The sequence below is a fragment of the Molossus molossus genome, unplaced genomic scaffold (assembly GCF_014108415.1).
Source record: "Molossus molossus isolate mMolMol1 unplaced genomic scaffold, mMolMol1.p scaffold_m16_p_1, whole genome shotgun sequence".
In the NCBI taxonomy this organism is placed as follows: domain Eukaryota; kingdom Metazoa; phylum Chordata; class Mammalia; order Chiroptera; family Molossidae; genus Molossus; species Molossus molossus.
In genome coordinates, this window is record NW_023425344.1 from 146,414,868 (window position 1) to 146,433,016 (window position 18,149).

The window sequence follows — 18,149 nt, forward strand, 5'->3', positions numbered from 1 at the left end:
TTTCCTTTTGCATACCTGTTCTCTTATTGTGAGATTGTTGACTGTTATAACCTTTCAGAGGATGGTTAGACTTAGTGTATAGTTTTACCCAAACTTGTAAATTTATATTAGAAGCTGAGCTTGTGTAGAAGTTTTGCCCTAATCTAAAACTGAGTTTTAGCATTTGATACAAATTTGCAAATAGGTGGGTCAATTTATATTACTGAATGGAGATTTAAATAATGCGCAATTTTCCTTGTTGTTAATTTTCCTTGAGGCTCTATGGGTATGACTTGGTGTGGAGTAGGCTGGTGTACATTCAAGTCTTGTAATTGTAACCTTTGTGTATTTTTTAATTTTTAATTTTCCAGAGATTATGCTAGGCAGTTGATAGATCCTATCTACAGTTCAACTTCATTCCTAGATAGAAGCTAGATTCATCTGATATCCGAGGTAAGTGTGAAAGAAAAACCTTTACTTCATTTGGATTTCCAATCACTTAGCAAATTGTGGATCTCAGTATTCTTAGTGGCTGAAATTTGGTAGCTGAAAAAGCCTTAGTTCTAAACTTAACAGGGTTTTCCAGGTTTAGGGACTAGGAGCTGGTGTTGGTTTGCCCATCAACAGTCATTCACAGTTTGCCATGATGAAATGCATGTTAAGTCCGTGTTTCAGCTGATTATCCTGATTAAACACATGCTCTGAGCAGACTAAAGCTAAGACAAACACCTGGAATTGAATTCTGCTTCTTGGAATACTACTTATCTCTCCCCCCCTCAACCCCCCTCTTCTGAGGCTTGTCAGTCTGTACCCCACCTCTGTGTCTCTGGGTTAATTTTGTTCAGCAGTTTGTTTAGTTCATTATATTCCACACAGGTTTACCTTTCTTGAAATGGAAGGGTATTTATAATACATTAAGTTTAAAACAAGTTATAATCCCTTTTCTGCTTAAATGTTTGTACGTACTTATTTACTTGAGAAATCATCTGAAATGATGTACTCAAATAACTAGAGATTATTGTCTCTAGAATTGGGTTCTATGGGTGATCTTTATAACCTGTATTTTCTGACTTTGTTATATCCATGTATTGTATAATTTAGAAAGGTATTTTTAAGCAACCTATACGGGACAGGCTTGTATTTTTATTTTTTAACCTATGCCTGCATGTTTTAGCAGAGAGTGGGGGTACATATACAGGGTAAAATACAGGAAATACAAATAATTCAAAGTAACATCAGCACTTTCAATACTTTTTAGCTTTTGGCTATGTCTTTTGCAGAAATGAAGTTTCAGGAGACCAAAGTCAGATCTGAGTTTCTTTCTAGAAACTTCTTTCCCAGCCTTGAAACTCTTGGGTGCTATGAGCCCAGGATATACAATAGATGATGACAACATTTTACTTTTATGGTAAGGCTTATGTTGAAATTGAGAAGCTTTGACATACATGTGAATCTTTGAAAAGTCAGCTTTGTTGACATGGCTAGTTCTGCTAAGGTGCTACAAATGTAATTTTTTAAAAAGTCAATTAAAGATGTTGAGAGGTAGCATACATAGTAGTTATACATGGGTTCTGGCATGAGAATGGATTCAAACCCTTCTGTCACTTAACCAGCTATGTAACCTTGGCAAGTTTCTTAACATCTCAGTGTCTTAGTGTCTTTACATCTTAGAAGATAATACTAGTATCTGACTCAAAGGAATACTGCTTAACTTTAAAGATTAGATAATAAATGTGTGGGGCTTGGAACATTGTTAAGCATGTAGTAAATGCTCAGTAGATGCTAGCTATTTTATCAGTGTCCATGTGTATATTCTTAGACTTTGCACTACCTGGCAATTTCTTATATCTGCGTTATAGATTGTCAGAGATTCTCTGTTGATTGTTTATGCATCTTCCAATTAGCCTGTCCCTCATTATCTTTTACCCTAAAGCCTAGTTTAATTCTAGAATTAGGCAAAATATGGTAATAAGAACCATGATGTAGTGATTCCTATAAAGGTCACTTGATGTCTTTAATAAATACTTCTCAGACCATTTATTAAAATTTCTGTTAAAATGTTTGGAGATAAACTTTGATGGTTGTTCCTCTCACTGCTTGGAGCCTTAGGTAGTGGGATTTTAGTCCATCATATATCAAAGCTGACTTGTCTTCACTCAGAGCACCATGGGGATGGATTGGCTATCCATTAGTGCCTTCTGATTTTTGCGGAGTCAGACAATTACAAAGCAGGTAGTAATGCTAGATTAGGAAAATTTACCTGTGATTTAAAAAACTTACTTAATTTTAAAACATGAGAATATAGTCTATAGAGAACCCTTTGACTGCAATAGTATTTGAATAGCACTGATCTAGGGCTGTGTAAGAAAGAGCTCTAGTGAATAACTGAAACATACTGTTCTGAAGTCATTTATGTTTAAATTTTAAATGGTTTACTCAGTTTTCTACTGAGTGTTTACATATTCAGGGCAATATTAAAAATACTTTTTCTTTGCAGTATGAAGGTATAGATGACTCTTCAAATTAAAGATGGAAGCGGACTTTTCTCACCAGAAATGGTTATCGAATCAACCTGCAAAAATATGAGGCAGCAAACAAAGGAAAATATTTTCTTTTATCATCTTTATATTCTTTGCTAGATTGTAAACTCCACAAAAGCAGGATATCTCCCTTATCCTTAATGCCTGGCTTAGAATAAATGCTCAAAAAATATTTGAAGTGAATTTAAATCTCCATTGATCTTATTATTTTTTTAATCCCTGGGAAATGGCAATCATTTAATGAAATTTCAACAAGACATTTAAATGGAATATCTTGGGTTTAAATTTTGACTCTGATATAAAATGTATATATAGGTGCATTAAACTATGGATACCAGTGAGTCTACTTAAAACTCTTTAAAAAATTTTTTTATTTGATTTTTAGAGAGGGAGGAAGGGAGAGAAACAGAGAGAGAGAGAGAAACAATTTGTTGTTCCACTTATTTATACATTCATTGGTTTATTTATTTTTATTTTTTTATCCTCATCCGAGGACATTTTTTTGATATTTTGTTCAGATAGAGTGGGAGGGAGGGAGAGAGAGAGAGAAACATCGATGTGAAAGGGACACATCGAGTGGTCGCCACCCACACGACCCAACCGGGGCCAGGAACAAACTGCAACCGAGGTACGTGCCCTTAGTGGGAACCGAACCTGGGTCTCTCCTGACCGCAGGACGACGCTCTAACCACTGAGCCAAACCTGCCAGGGCTGGTTGATTCTTATATGTGCCCTGATTAGGTATCAAACCCACAACTTGGCACATTGGGACAATACTCTAAGTTGGCCAGGGCCTAAAACTCTTAATAACTGATTATGATGTTTGATCCTTTAAGAGGCAATAAAGAATGGCTATGAAAGCAATCTATGTATGTGAGGAATAGATATATAGATATATAAAACATATAAATAGATATATAAAAGCTTACTGATATTTATTCATTTATTTTTCCCAGAGCCCCCTCTGCTGTCCAGAGGATGCCACTGCCTGCCCGGGTCCCAGCCCACCTTAAAAATTTCATTTCTTTTATTTTTTATTTAAAACATTTTTTTCTTTATTAATTTTAGAGAGAGAGGAAGAAAAAGAGATAGAAACATCGATGAAAGAGAACATTGATTGGCCGCCTCCTGCATGCCCCACACTGGGAATTTGGCCCACAACCTGGACATGTGCCCTGACCAGGATTTGAACCATGCATGGGTCGATACTCAACCACTGAGCCACACCGGCCAGGCAAGCTAACCGATATTTAATAGGAAATCTTTTATTATGAACATTTTATAGCCTAATTGGATATTTATCATTGGTTTAAATTGCACATACCAGTCAAGTATGGTTAAAAATCATTATTTCTGCTTGATATTTAATGTTGAAATATTCTCCATTGTTTTGGCTAAATTATAGTATAAGGAATTTTTTGACCCATATACTGTACTTATATCCATGAGGATGCAAAGTGTGTAAAATACATATCAAAGTATTAGAAGTCTGGTATACTTCACTGTGTTTTGGAATGAAATTTAATACTCATGCTTATACCAGAATCACACAAATGGTATGCAGCTGTTAGACCATGAAATCTATTCAAGATTCTTCTATTAAAATTATCAAATTAGTTTTATAGATGACGCTGTTTAATATTCAAAAACTATAGAAAAGCAAAGAATATGACATTGGAATGGACATAAGCACAAAAAAGGAGAAAGATTGATAAATTTGAGTATAGTAAATTCAAACTTATGTTTGTGTACCAACATAACTGACAAAGGATTCCATATAAATCAAGGAAATGACCAAAGAATATGAATGAGCAAGTCACAGTGAGGATCCCTGAGTATTCATTCACATAAAAAGATGTTTAATTTCACTGGTAATCAAAGAGTTACAATTAAAACAACATTGAGATACCGTTTCACTGCCGTCAAATGGGCAAAAATTAAAACAAAAACCTGACACTTCTACATGCCAATGGGTCTGGAGCAATGAGCTCTTGTCTTTCCTGGTGGCAGTGAAGTTTAAGTTATACTTTGGAGAGTGGTTTGGCAACAACTAATTTACTTGAAGATGCTTGTTCACTAACCCAGTCTCTGGGTATTACATTCTGCAGGAATTCTTTGCATGTGTACTCAAGGAGACATACACTGAAAGTTCATTTCAGTATTGTTTTTTATCGTAATAACTTGGAACCAATGTCCATTAGAAAATGGATAAAAATTGTGGTATATTTGTAGTATTTGGCTATTAAAATGAATTAATACAAAGTATGTGTATTAACTTGACTACATCTCAAAAACAATGAGTTAAAATGGCCAAGTGATTTGTGCTGTGTGATAAGATTTAATCATTTTAGAACATGAAAACAAAAATTGATGTGTATTCATATACTAAAAACATGTATGAGAGTGATAAACACCAAAATATGGCTTGTTTTACATCTGGAGAGGTAGGAGGAAAATGGGGTTGAGATGTACACAGGGGAACCTTCAATTGTATTTGCAATGTGTTCATTAAAATACATCAAATGTGAGAAAAGTTTGGGTTTATTAAAGCTGAGTGGTCATACATTTTTTTTTTTTAATCCTCACACGAGAATGTATTTTTCCATTTATTTTCAGACAGAGTGGGGAAGAGAGAAAGAGGACAAAGGAGAGAAACATTGATGTGAGAGAGACACATCAATTGGTTGCCTCCCACATGACCCCGACGAGGGCTGGGGACCGAACCACAACCGAGGTACGTGCCCTTGACTAGACCCAAACCTGTGACTCTTTGGTCCGAGGGCTGACACTAAACGCTGAGCCAAGCCAGTCAGGGCCATACATTTTGATATGCTTGATATCTAATAATAAAAACCAGCCACGCCAGTATGGCTCAGTGGTTCAGCAGTCGACCCATGCACCACGAGGTCAGCAGTTCGATTCCTGGTCACGGCACATGCCCAGGTTGAGGGTCCAATCCCCAGTGGGGGGCATGCAGGAGGCAGGCAGTCGATGTTCTCTCTCATTGATGTTTCTATCTCCCTCTCCCTTCTTTTCTCTCTAAAATCAATAAAAGAAAAAAATAAATAAAAACCAATATTTAAAAACTTTGGTTGCTCTGACCAGTGTGGCACAGTTGGTTGGGCATCATCCCATTTACTGAGAGGCTGCTGGTTCAATTCCTGGTCAGGGCGCATGCCCTGGTAGGGGGCATACAGGAGGAAGCCCATTGATGTTTCCCTCTTACATTGGTGTTTCCTTTTCTTTCTCTCTTCAAAAATCAATAAAAATATTTTTTAAAAAACTTTGAGAAATGAGTCTTTGTATCTCAGCCTTGATTTCAGTACTATCATCTCCAAGAGCACTCTAGATAAACCTCAAGGAAGGGTTTATCTATGCTATGAGAGAACATGCCACCAAGAAGCAGGTTAATTCATGGTATTTCCGACTACTGCGATATTAAGACTTTGTAGCTCTCCCACTTTATATAGAGGATGTGTAAAAGCTGGAAAGTATTTCAAAATGGACAGAAACTATAATGGCAGGAATATAGTAATTCCTACAAAGCTTTTAGCCAAATGGGTTGGAAATTGGAAACAGAAAGTGGTGAGGGGGGACACTAGGTTTTGGGAATCAGTGTGGTGATTTTAATGAAGAAGTAGGGATACTATAGGACAAAGGTAACTTGGCTAGGCTCACAAAGTTAGATACTTGTACTGGTAGAATTTGCTTTATGTTTTATAATTTTAAATGATGTATCCTTTTGTACTTTAATATTTATTTTTTTATCCTCACCTGAGGCCTTTTTTGCATTTATCTTCAGATAGAGCGGGAGGGAGAGAGGGAAGAAAAAGAGAGAAAGAAACATTGATGTGAGAGAGTCACACTGGTTGCCACCTGCATGACCCCAACTGGGGCCGGGGACAAACTGCAACCGAGGTACATGCCCTTGGCCAAAATCAAACCCGGGACTCCCTGGTGCACAGGCCGATGCTCTAACCACTAAGCCAAACTGGCCAGGGCTGTACTTTACTATTTCTACATTTGGCATAGTCAAATCCAGAAAATGCACAAAAGGCTCAGATTGCCAAAATAGATGTTAAGGATTACGTTTTACACTTGAACCTCCATTTTTTTTTTTTTGCATCCAATTATACCACTAGAATTAAGTTACCTCTCTAAATTCTCAGAAGATAGATATGATCCTTTCTAATCATTGTGAACAAGTTGCAAAACAACAACCTCCCCACCCCAAAGAAACAAAAAACCCTAGTAGAAAGTTTTTTAATTAGGATAGGTTTCTGTTTGAAGAACGGTTTAGTATTACATATTCACAAGTCATAAAGAGTTTGTTTGCAGGGCATGGTATCCATTATGTTGCTGATTCATTGGATTGTGTCTTACAAATTCATACGGGAGTCATCATGTGGAAAGGTGGCTACAAAAGAGCATTAAGGCTTATATCTGGAGGATCCCTCAAGCCCTTGGCAGCTTCATTTCTAATAAATTTTTTAAAAACAAAAACACCTTTATTTTCTTCGATATTCTTTTCCCCCCCAAGATAAACATGATTAACTTAAAAGTGGCATTTACAATGTCTCTTCAAAGCATTCCCCTTTAACGGGAAACTTGGCTTCACAGAATCCAGGCATTGAAAAGATTTTTTAAAATTATAGTTTTTTGTCATTATAAGACAAAACAGAATCTATCGTGGGGAATCAAATGAATCCATTCATACTTCAGGTCCTTCTCCTCCAGGTACCAGCATTGTTATATTATTTCCATTTAGCAAAATCTGGTATAATTTACTAATCCTTCCTTCTGATGTGATTTCAAAAGTCATCAAATCCTAGAAGCGTGCCAACAATTTCCTTATCATTCGTCATCATAATGAATTCTTGATCCTATGCACTTGTCCACAAGCTCTAGAGATAGCAGCTGAGACGGGTTAGTGGTAGCGTTGGCTGCCATGGCGACGCTGGAAGTGGTCTCTCCAATAGGAATTCTAATAGACTCACTGAGCAAAAAATCATACAGTTAGTATAGATCAGAAAAGAAAGTTACAGGTTAAAAACATTAGGGTCAAACGGGTGCAACCATTTAAACAATCACAAGCAGGCCCAGGGCAGATCAGTAGTACCAGATCCTACTGCTTCATTTCAATCGTGATGAATGTTCATAATGCAGCCTCTCAATCAAGAGAAGTTCTGTTTTCTTTAAATCTATATAGAGGAGGTGTAAAAGCTGGAAAGAGCCTATTTCAAAATGGACAAAAAATAAAATGGCAGAATCTACCTCAACACGGAAGCGGGAGTTGTCCAATTTTAGGTATCACACAATTTGGGGGATCTTTTTTTCTTAAACTAAGAAGGCCTGTGCTGCCTAGCCCCTATTCCCCCCATTTTCCCAGGACAAACACCTGCGTGTACTCGGAGGCAGCTTTGTGAGCTTCTCAACTGGCCCTCTCTGCTCTTACCCTCAGGAGGCTGACATCAAAGGTCACCCCATTTACGCTAGTATGGTACTGCTGTGCTGGTCGGGGGCAGAAAGGGCACTCAGTGGCAGTCTCTGCGGAGCTCCCACGCGGGAAACCTAGGCTCAGGCGGATTCGCGTCCTCACAGCGCCTGAGACACGTGTGCAGGGCGAGTGTGCGGACCAAGTCCAGGCGCCGCAGCCGGCAGGTCCCAGCATCCTGAGCGGCTGGAACTCCGGCTCCGGGGCGACCGTGCGCATGCGCTCTCTGACGTAGTGGCGACGCGCGCAACGAATCCTTTCTTGTGGTGGAATGGTGGAGGGAACCGCATTTTTCCGCGCTTTTTTCCTTTTTCTTTTCGGCGCCTTAAGTTAGGTATGTAATCAGACTTATTTTCTCTGTCCAGCGCGGAAAGCAGGCTGCGAGTTTCTGTGACTAAGTCTCAAAAAATGTGGCGCTTGATCACTTGTACCGCTCACTAAATGGGCTGTCTCCCCCCTCCCCTCCCCGTTCTCGTGGAAAATTTGGAATTAGCTGCATCTCTCGCTCTTCCTGAGGAGAGGCTCAGCTTCAAAACGGCAGCTTTTTTGCTTCTCCTTTGCTCATTACCCTACAGGAGGTAAAATAGGCCTCGTAACTCAGGCTGCAAATGGAGATTGTGGGAACATTTGGGGTAAAGATGTCAGGGCGTCTTTGTGGACCCCTGTGCCCAACGCAGCATTCTTGACAGAATTTGTTAGTTGAAAAATGTGAACATTTTTTTTCTTGGTGGCGAATCGGTATATCACCATTATTAATTAATTAAAAAAATGTTTTTACAATGTATGACTTATTTTAGTATATCCAGAAGATTGCTACCTGGTTCAGATTAATAAAATTCCAATGAGAGTGGACACTATACTGTAAAGTAACTTACGAGTATATTTAGTTTTACAAATGTTTTAAATAGAAGCACAGCATTGAGTAGTATTTATATTAACAGATGAATTATTGATCTCATGATTTTAAAAAAATCTGCTTTATTACAGATTTTCGTGCTCCATTATGGTCAATTACTTGGATGAGTTAGGTTAGATTTCATTTAATACTATCAGGTTACTACCTCTTTGTAGGTAAAGAATCTGAGAAGTCATGAAAAACCTTAAAATACTTGAACTAAAAAATGGCAGAAATCAGTTCCTAGACTTTTATATCTACCATGTGAGAAGTAATACTAAAATATTCTAGCAAACTGAATGGGTAATAAATTTGGATTTTTGTTTATGTATTAAGGAATGACAAAAAGCACTAATTTAATATTATTTTTGTGCTTTGTAAACTTCCCCCCATGTACATATTATTTTTGGTGTTACTAAGATTTGGAATCAGGTGTTTTTAACTTTTTCATTAAATTTTTTTCCAGAACTTTGTAGTGGTTTGCACAAACGAGCACAATTAATACAGTTGAGTGATTAAAGTCAATATATGTTAATTATAGTAAATGCAAAAAAACAATGTTCATTATTATATAATTAAAACATATTTTCTTTATTATTTATTTCATTTTCTCTGCAATTTGATTTATTCAACCTTTGCATTTACTCCATATTAGGATTCATTTCAGAATCGTGGACCTCACTATATATTATGTCTTTATGTGAAGACATGCTGCTTTGTAATTATCGAAAGTGTCGCATCAAACTGTCTGGTTATGCGTGGGTCACTGCCTGCTCTCACATTTTCTGTGATCAGCATGGCAGCGGTGAGTTTAGTCGTTCACCAGCTATCTGCCCTGCCTGCACCAGTACCCTTTCTGGAAAGCTAGATATCGTCCGCACAGAACTCAGTCCATCAGAGGAATATAAAGCCATGGTACTGGCAGGACTTCGACCAGAGATTGTGTTGGACATTAGTTCCCGAGCACTGGCCTTCTGGACATATCAGGTTAGTGCTTAGGCTACTTTCTTTGGAAAGTATTATTTGAGGCATATGTAGAAGTTTCTAATATGTTTCCTTCACTTGTGTTGGTATTTATTTATGATTATTTTTTTTTATTTTTTGAAGTTTATTTATTTATTTATTTTTGTTACAGATATTTCTTTTTCCCCCATTGACACCCTCCTCCCAATCCCCCCCCAGCATTATTGTCTATGTCCATGTTTACGCATACATGCATATAAGTTCTGTGGTTTATCTCTTCCCTTCCCTCCCACCCCCTTTTCTGAGGTTTGTCAGTCTGCACCCTACTTCCATGTCTTTGGGTCTGTTTTGTTCATCAGCTTCCACAAATAAGTGAGATCATGAGATATTTGTCTTTCTCTGATTGGCTTGTTTCGCTTAGTATAATACTTTCCAGGATCCTCCATGTCATGTCAAAGGATAAGAGATCTTTCTTTCTTACAGCTGCAGAGTACCCCATTGTGCATATGTACCACATCTTTTTGATCTGTTTGTCTCCTGATGGACATTTGGGCTGTTTCCAGATCTTAGCTATTGTAAATGGTGCTGCTATGAACATGGGGGTACATATATTCTTTCTGATTGGTGTTTCAGGCTTCTTAGGGTATATGCCCAGAAGTGGAATCACTGGGTCAAATGGAAGTTCAATTTTTAATTTTTTGAGGTAATACCATAGTGTTTTCCATAGTGGCTGCACCAGTCTGCATTCCCACCAGCAGTGTACTAGAGTTCCTTTTTCTCCACACCCTCGCCAACACTTATTGTTTGATGATTTGTGATGGCAGCCATTCTGGCAGGTGTGAGTTGTTTTAATTGTATTTATTTTTTAAAGTAAGCATTCTATAAGCATAATTTTAGTGGTTGCATTGTATCATAATTTGTTTCCAAGTTATTAAAAATGCTGTGATGAGCATTATTAATACCAAGTTTATATTCTTAATTACTTGCTAAGTAAGATTAAGTTACTGAAGATAGATAAATACATTTAAATGTTTTTTTTTTTATCCTCACCTGAGGATATTTTTCCATTTTTTGTACAGATAGAGTGGGAGGGAGAGAGAGGAAGGGAGAGAGAGAGAGAAACATCGACATGAAGGGACACATCGAGTGGCTGCCACCCGCACGACCAACCAGGGCTGGGGACAAACTGCAACTGAAGTACATGCCCTTAGCGGGAACCGAACCTGGGTCTCTCCGGACCGCAGGCCAATGCTCTAACCGCTGAGCCAAACTGGCCAGGGCCATTTAAATGTTTTTTAAATGGCAATATTTTTTAATTGCCCTCAGGTTAGGTTCTATCAGTTTGTGTTCCCTTAAGAAGTATATGAGGGTGCTTGGTTCTCCACACTTTCTTTTTTTTAATAAGTATATTTTTATTGATTTTTTTTTAGATAGGAAGGGAGAGGGGGAGAGAGATAGAAACATTGATTAGAGAGAAACATTGGCCCTGGCTGGTTTGGCTCAGTGGTTAGAGCGTCGGCCTGCGGTCCAGAGAGACCCGGGTTCGGTTCTTGCTAAGGGCATGTACCTCGGTTGCAGTTTGTCCCCGGCCCTGGTTGGGTTGTGAGGGTGGCAACCACTCTATGTGTCCCGTTCACGTCCATGTTTCTCTCTCTCTCTCTCCCCCCCCCAACTCTATCTGAACAAAATATCAAAAAAGAAAAGAAAAGAGAGAAACATTGATTGGCTGCCTTCTGCACGTCCCCAGGCAGTTCTCTATACTTTTTATTTACCAATTAGATGTGGGTAAAATAGAATCTCATGGCTTTATAAATATACATTTCTTATATGACTTTTAGATGGACATATTTTGTATTTTTTCATGCATTTTTCTTTTGTAAAGTGCCTTTCAGTTTGCTTATTTCAGTTGCTGTAGTTTTTTTCCCCTGTTGTTTTAAAATAATTCTCTCTGTATATATGCTTAACTCAGATGTTTCAAGCAATTTTCTGTTTTTTCACTTTACTGATTTTTTTGGCATACGGAAGTTGAAAATTTTTGGGTAATCATAATTGCATTATATCATAATTTTTCTAGGTTATTAAAAAATGCTGTGTTGGCATTTTTGTCATCACGTCTCTAACTTTCCCTTTATGATTTCTGCCTTTGCTGCCCTCTTAGAAAAACTTCCTGCCCTGGCTGGTTTGGCTCAGTGGTTAGAGCATTGGCCCTCTGGAGGAACAAACTTAAATTTAGACAAATGTATAATGACATGTATCTTACCATGATAGTATCATATGGAGTAGTTTCACTGCCTTAAAAATCCTCCATCACCTATTCATCCCTTCTTACCCTCAACCACTGATCTCTCGTTAATATCTCCATAGTTTTGCCTTTTCCAAACTGTCATATAATTGGAATCATATAGTTGGTAGCCTTTTCAGATTGGCTTCTTTTACTTAGTAATATGCATTTAAGTTTGTTCCTCCAGCTTTCTTTCATAGTGTGATAGATCATTTCTTTTTAGTGTTGAATAATTTTCCATTGCACCACAGTTTATTTATTCATTCATCTATTAAGGACTTTTTGGTTGCTTCTGAGTTTTGGTAATTATGAATAAAATTCCTGTAAACATTGGTGTACAAGACATATGGTTTATACTCCTTTGGGTAAATACCAAGGAACACGATTGCTGGATTGTATGATAAAACAGCCAAACTGTCTTCCAAAGTGGCTGTAACATTTGCATTCCTCCCAGCAATGAATGAGAGTTCCTTTGGCTCCACATTTTTGTCAGCATTTGGTGTTGTCAGTGTTCTGGATTTTGGCCATTGTAATAGGTATGTAGTGGTATCTCACTGTTGTTTTAATTTGCATTTCCCTGATGACATAGGATGTGTAGTATCTTTTCATTTTCTTATTTGCCATCTGTGCCTCTTAATTGTATTGTTTGTATTTTTACTGTTGAGTTTTTAAAATTCTTTGTATATTTGGATAATAGTCTTTTACCAGATATGCCTTTTGCAAGTATTTTCTATTAGTCTGTGTGTTGTCTTTTATTCTCTTGACATTTATTCTCTTTTATTCTCTTGACATTTATTCTCTTTTATAGATCAGAACATTTTAATTTTAATGAAGTGTAGCTTATCAGTTCTTTCATAGATTGTATCTTTGATGTTGTATATAAAAAGTCACCACCAAACCCAAGGTCATTTAGATTTTCTCCTATGTTATCTTGTAGGAATTTTATAGTTTTTAAAATATTCAGGTCTGTGATCCATTTTTGAGTTAATTTTGTGAAGAGTGTAAAATCCATAAATAGATTCATTGTGACCTCAGTATTTTGCTGACTGTTGCCTAGAATCTGCTCTCAGCTACTTGCCTTGTTGGCCTTCCCCATATGGCCGTATGCTTCCACAAAGCCAGCAAGAGAGAGAGTGTGCTAATAAGACAGATCTTATATTTTTTTGTAATGTACTCATCTTGTCATTTTTTTATGTGTTTTAGTTACTGTTCTGTCCATGCTCAAGGAGGGAATATAAGTACCAAGAGGCAGGGGTAATTGGGACTATTTTATAATCTGTTTTTCATACTATGGTTTACTTGAAACATAGGATTGTATTTCTTAAAAACGTTTGAGCTACATGTCATTTGTTAAGGTTAGACAAATACTTCTTCTGTTGGTGTAATAGTACTGGTTTGAGAGGATTCCTCCAAAAATTTTTTTATACATTTAGTGACATTATTTTCTATAATAAGCATTCTATTGTATATTCTGATTGCTTCTGAACCTGGTTCTAAATGTTAGTAACATTCCAGGATAAATGTCTTTCTTTTCTTTTAGCATTTGTGTAAAATTTTACAATATATAAGTTGTATTTATTACCTTAAAATCTTTTTTTCCTCTCTTGGGACAGGTACATCAGGAGCGTCTCTATCAAGAATACAAATTCAGCAAGGCTGAAGGCCATCTAAAGCAGATGGAGAAGATATATACTCAGCAAATACAGAGCAAGGATGTAGAATTAACCTCTATGAAAGGGGAGGTCACCTCCATGAAGAAAGTACTAGAAGAATACAAGAAAAAGTTCAGTGACATCTCTGAGAAACTTATGGAGCGAAATCGTCAGTATCAAAAGCTCCAAGGTCTCTATGATAGCCTTAGGCTCCGAAACATCACTATTGCTAACCAAGAAGGTACCCTTGAGCCATCGATGATATCACAGTCTGGTATTTTTGGCTTCCCATTGGGTAAGGAAGGACTGTAATTATCTAATATCTGTCCTTTAAATCAGTGATTTTTTATATTGTGTTCTTCACGGTTCTAAGTAGTCAGTGGAGGCTCCAATGGTGGTAGGCTGTAGATTCTTCATCCATGTCTCATTCTGTACATCATTGCTTTTATCTATTTGTATTTGCTTATGTTTAAGTTACAGCTTCAATTTGAACAGAGAGTTAATATCTTCAATAAAAAATTGCAAATTGCTACTTTAAATGAAAAGCTATTTAGTTGCAGTAATAATAATATTAGCTACCATTTATTAATTTCTTACCAAGTGCTAGGCATTGCTATAATTCTATATGTATTTATGTTATTTTAAAAACTTTATAAGGTAGGTGTTATTGTTATTCCTATTTTACAGGTAAAAAAATGAGTCACAGAAAGTTTAAGTAAATTGGTCAATGTCACAGAGCTATCTTTAGAGCCCACACACTTAACTATTTGCTATCCACCAAGAAAGCCATGTTTCACTTTCTTTCACATGGTAATGCTGATTGCATAGTTCTTATGTTATTGTGGGTTGTTGGGTTGGTTCTTTTGTTTAGTCATTCATTCATCAAATATGTTTCATGTGCCAGGTTGCTAGGCCTAATCATAGACAATGAGGATATAAAGATTATGCAGATAGGATTTGTGCCCTCTGAAAGTGTGAAATCTAGAATGTACTAGGTCTTTTCTGCTTGTTAGGTGCCTTGGCAGATTCAGTGAATCAAATGCTATTGTATATCCCTGGCTGGTTTTCCTCAGTGGTTGGAGCGTCAGCCTGTGGATCAGAGAGTCCTGGGTTCGGTTCCCGCTAGGGGCATGTACCAAAAAAAAAAAAAAAGTTATTGTATATTTGTACTATAGATGTTTTTATTTTTTCCTTGTCCCTATCCATATTTATTTTGATTTCTTTAACATTCGCCAGTTCTTTCCTTTTCCTCTTTTGTGCTCACTTAACTTTTTACTTTTACCTTTTACTACCATTTTTGGCTTGAAGCAGATATAGTCAGCATTCTCCTTTAGTTATGTGTTCTCTTTAAAACTTGTAGAAGCCCAAGTAGGGTCCAGTGGAAGTTATTAAATGCTTATTTAATCAGATCTAGTGTATGATTTTTCTTTTTTTAAATTCTCACCTGAGGATATTTTTCCATTTATCTTCAGATAGAGTGGGAGGGAGGGTGGGGGGAGGAGAGGGAGGAAGGGAGGAAGGGAGAGAGAGAGAGAGAGACACAGAGAGAGAGACAGAGAGAGAGAGAGACAGAGAGAGAGACAGAGAGAGACATCGACTGGTTGCCTCCTGCACGAGCCCAGCAGAACCGCAACTGAGGTACGTGCCCTTGACCGGAATCGAACCCGTGACTCTTTGGTCCACAGGCTGATGCTCTAACTGCTAGGCGAAACCAGCCAGGGCTATTTATGGCAATCTTTAAAAAAATTTATTCTTGAACCTGGGACAAAATATTTTGTATATATACATACATATATATAATATTTCTTTGAAGTAGATTATATAACAAATGAATAAAATAATAATATAAATTCTAGCTCTATTAAGACTATATTTTTAAAAATTATTGATTTTAGAGGGAGAGGAAGGGGGGAGATAGAGGGAAAGAGATATGGATGTGAGAGAGATATATCGATTAGTTGCCTCTTGTATGCAACTGAACTGGGGATTGAACCCACAACCTAGGTATATGTCTTGACTGGGAACCCATGATCTTTTGGTGCACAGGACAATGCTCCAACCAACTGAGCCACACTGGCCAGGGCTGAAATGTGTTTCATTGTGTCACATTACTTTTGGTGATGAGGTCATGGCTGTAATTGGAAACTGAATCACAGAAGAAGGTACAGTATATGCTGTGGTCAGAGGGAGGGGTTAGGGGCGATCATGGTCCTTTTCTTCATCCAACATTAGGTTTATATTTTATTTGTTTTCTATGAGTTGAGTTTTGTTGAAATATTTATTGCATGAATTTTGTCTTTTTGGTCCTAAAGATCTGTAAGTATACAGATGCTTAAGTTTTTCCCTTTTTTCCCCCCTAGGGAACAAATCCAAGTTTCCTTTGGACAGTACACCAGTTCAAAATCGAGGCGGTGGAGACGGAGATTTTCAGTTCAGACCATTTTTTGTGGGTTCTCCAACAGTACCTGAACCCAGCAACAACTTTTTTAGTTTTGCATCCCCAACTTGTGAATTAGAGCAGCAGCAGCAGCAAGTCTCTAGAAGGGCCTTTAAAGTAAAAAGAATTTAATGCACTTCACAGAATGTTTCTGTTTACTTTCAGTGATTTCATTTAGCAAATAATGTTTATTCTAGATAGTAGTCACCAACCTCCCTGTGCTATTAAGTCTTTGAAGTTGTCTTCACATTTTCAATTTATAGCAAACTCAGTGGCAGTGAGGAGTGACTGTAGAGTCTGGTTTCTTCTTATGTTTTCATTATTTAAAGAATGAGCATTTTATTAAACTCAATTTTATTGCAAAAAAAGAACTGTTAAATTCTTACCTGTAGTGGGAAGGTTACAATATTATTGTGTTTGTAGATCACAGTTTGTTTCTGTCTGGGCTGTTTTTGACTGAGCTGTATGTTTATGCATATGTATAAAAGCACCTGTGTTGTATGTCTACATGTCACTTTGGGTTTTGGTATTTATGCATATATATGTATGTTTGTTGATATTTTGCTGTATTTACCAGTATATTTTTAAGAAGATTTTGGTCTCAGAAAATGGTAAGGTATGCCTGTAGTTTGTTATTTGGGTATGTACATTATTTCTATATATTTATATATTTGCCTTTGTATTAACTTGTTTAGAGTATATGTGCTCATGTCAGTGAATGAGAGTACAATTTGATGTACACATGATCAGTACTTATTTCTATTTAAAAATAATTTACATTGATAAAGTTATTTTGTAAAGTTGATTTTGTACCATTTATTTAAAAATAAAATTACTCTTTCTTTACTGTTTTGCAAGTTGTTGTCTTGGGTTTACTATTTAGGAATGTACCTCTATTGTAGAAACTTACAATATTTTAGTGATCTCAAGAGGTTATATTAATTAAAATACTTAAATTAAAAAGATTGATTTTAGAGAGAGGAAGGGAGGCAGAGTGTGTGTGTGTGTGAAAGACAGCGAGAAATCGATATGAGAGAGAAACATCTATTGGTTGCCTCTAGCATGTGTCCTGATTGGGGATCAAACCCACAACCTGGGTATGTGCCCTTACTTGGAATTGAACTCATCATCTTTTGGTGCATGGAGTGAGGCTCCAATCAACAGAGCCACACCAGCCAGAGCTAATGCTTTTAAAGATTATTCACTGTTTTCCTTTATTAAATAGTGAGCATGTAGGACAGATAACTTTTTATTTTATTTTTTTCATTCTCACCTGAGGACTTTTTTTCATTTTGATGCTCAGAGTGGAAGGGGGAGAGAGAGAGAGAGAGAAACATCGACGTGAAAGGGACACATCGAGTGGCTGCCACCCGCACAACCCAACCAGGGCTGGGGACAAACTGCAACCAAGGTATATGCCCTTAGTGGGAACCGAAGCCAGGTCTCTCAGGACTGACTGCAGGCCAACGCTCTAACCGCTGAGCCAAACCGGCCAGGGACAGATGATAACTTTTTAAAAGTATAGAGCCATAAAAGAAATTTGAAGGATATTTTCAATAACTTTATATCCTATTAGAGGCAAGACTTGAAATCATATTGGTTGGGGAGATAGAACATCTGGGTTCTAATTATGGCTTTTTTGGTTTTGCAAGTTTGAGTTTAAACTTTCTGGGCTATTGTTTCTATATTTGTAAAATGGGGGATTCAATTTATTCAGTAAGCCTTTTGTAACTCTTAAATTTTATTATTTATTTTTATTGGGTTGGGAGAAATTATAATGGAATTATCCTAAATGTCAAATCCCATTGTTTTTTAGGTAATAAAATCGTACTGAAATAATGAGGATTTTAAAAATATTTAGTCATTGTAGAAAGGTGAATGAATACCCTTGCTTTACATAATTAAATA

At 37.0% G+C, this 18,149-nt stretch overlaps 1 protein-coding gene, 1 long non-coding RNA gene, 2 other non-coding genes and 1 pseudogene across 4 annotated transcripts; 4 read left to right on the plus strand and 1 right to left on the minus strand.

Annotated features, from left to right (window-relative positions):
- Positions 1 to 348: 348 nt before the first annotated feature.
- Positions 349 to 2,676, plus strand: LOC118640539. The gene is made up of 3 exons (XR_004961415.1): positions 349 to 432; positions 1,260 to 1,387; positions 2,477 to 2,676. It is a non-coding gene; the product is annotated as an uncharacterized LOC118640539 (long non-coding RNA).
- On the plus strand, positions 615 to 691 carry LOC118622691. Its single transcript, XR_004958111.1, has one exon. It is a non-coding gene; the product is annotated as a small nucleolar RNA SNORD126 (small nucleolar RNA).
- On the plus strand, positions 2,055 to 2,202 carry LOC118622627. The gene has a single exon (XR_004958099.1). It is a non-coding gene; the product is annotated as a small nucleolar RNA SNORA79 (small nucleolar RNA).
- Positions 2,677 to 7,028: 4,352 nt separating the features above from the next.
- On the minus strand, positions 7,029 to 8,154 carry LOC118618047 (annotated as a pseudogene).
- A 132-nt stretch (positions 8,155 to 8,286) lies between these two features.
- On the plus strand, positions 8,287 to 16,856 carry CCNB1IP1 (cyclin B1 interacting protein 1). The gene is made up of 4 exons (XM_036278023.1): positions 8,287 to 8,347; positions 9,564 to 9,895; positions 13,766 to 14,099; positions 16,165 to 16,856. The coding sequence occupies exons 2-4, from the start codon at positions 9,599 to 9,601 to the stop codon at positions 16,371 to 16,373; spliced, it is 840 nt and encodes a 279-aa protein (XP_036133916.1). The 5' UTR covers positions 8,287 to 8,347; positions 9,564 to 9,598; the 3' UTR covers positions 16,374 to 16,856.
- Positions 16,857 to 18,149: the final 1,293 nt, after the last annotated feature.

Coding starts and splice junctions, on each gene's coding strand:
- CCNB1IP1 (XM_036278023.1), top strand. CDS start 9,599: ATGTCTTTATGTGAAGACATGCTGCTTTGTAATTATCGAAAGTGTCGC. Junction 9,896..13,765: donor TGGCCTTCTGGACATATCAG/GTTAGTGCTTAG, acceptor CTCTTGGGACAG/GTACATCAGGAGCGTCTCTA. Junction 14,100..16,164: donor TATTTTTGGCTTCCCATTGG/GTAAGGAAGGAC, acceptor TTTCCCCCCTAG/GGAACAAATCCAAGTTTCCT.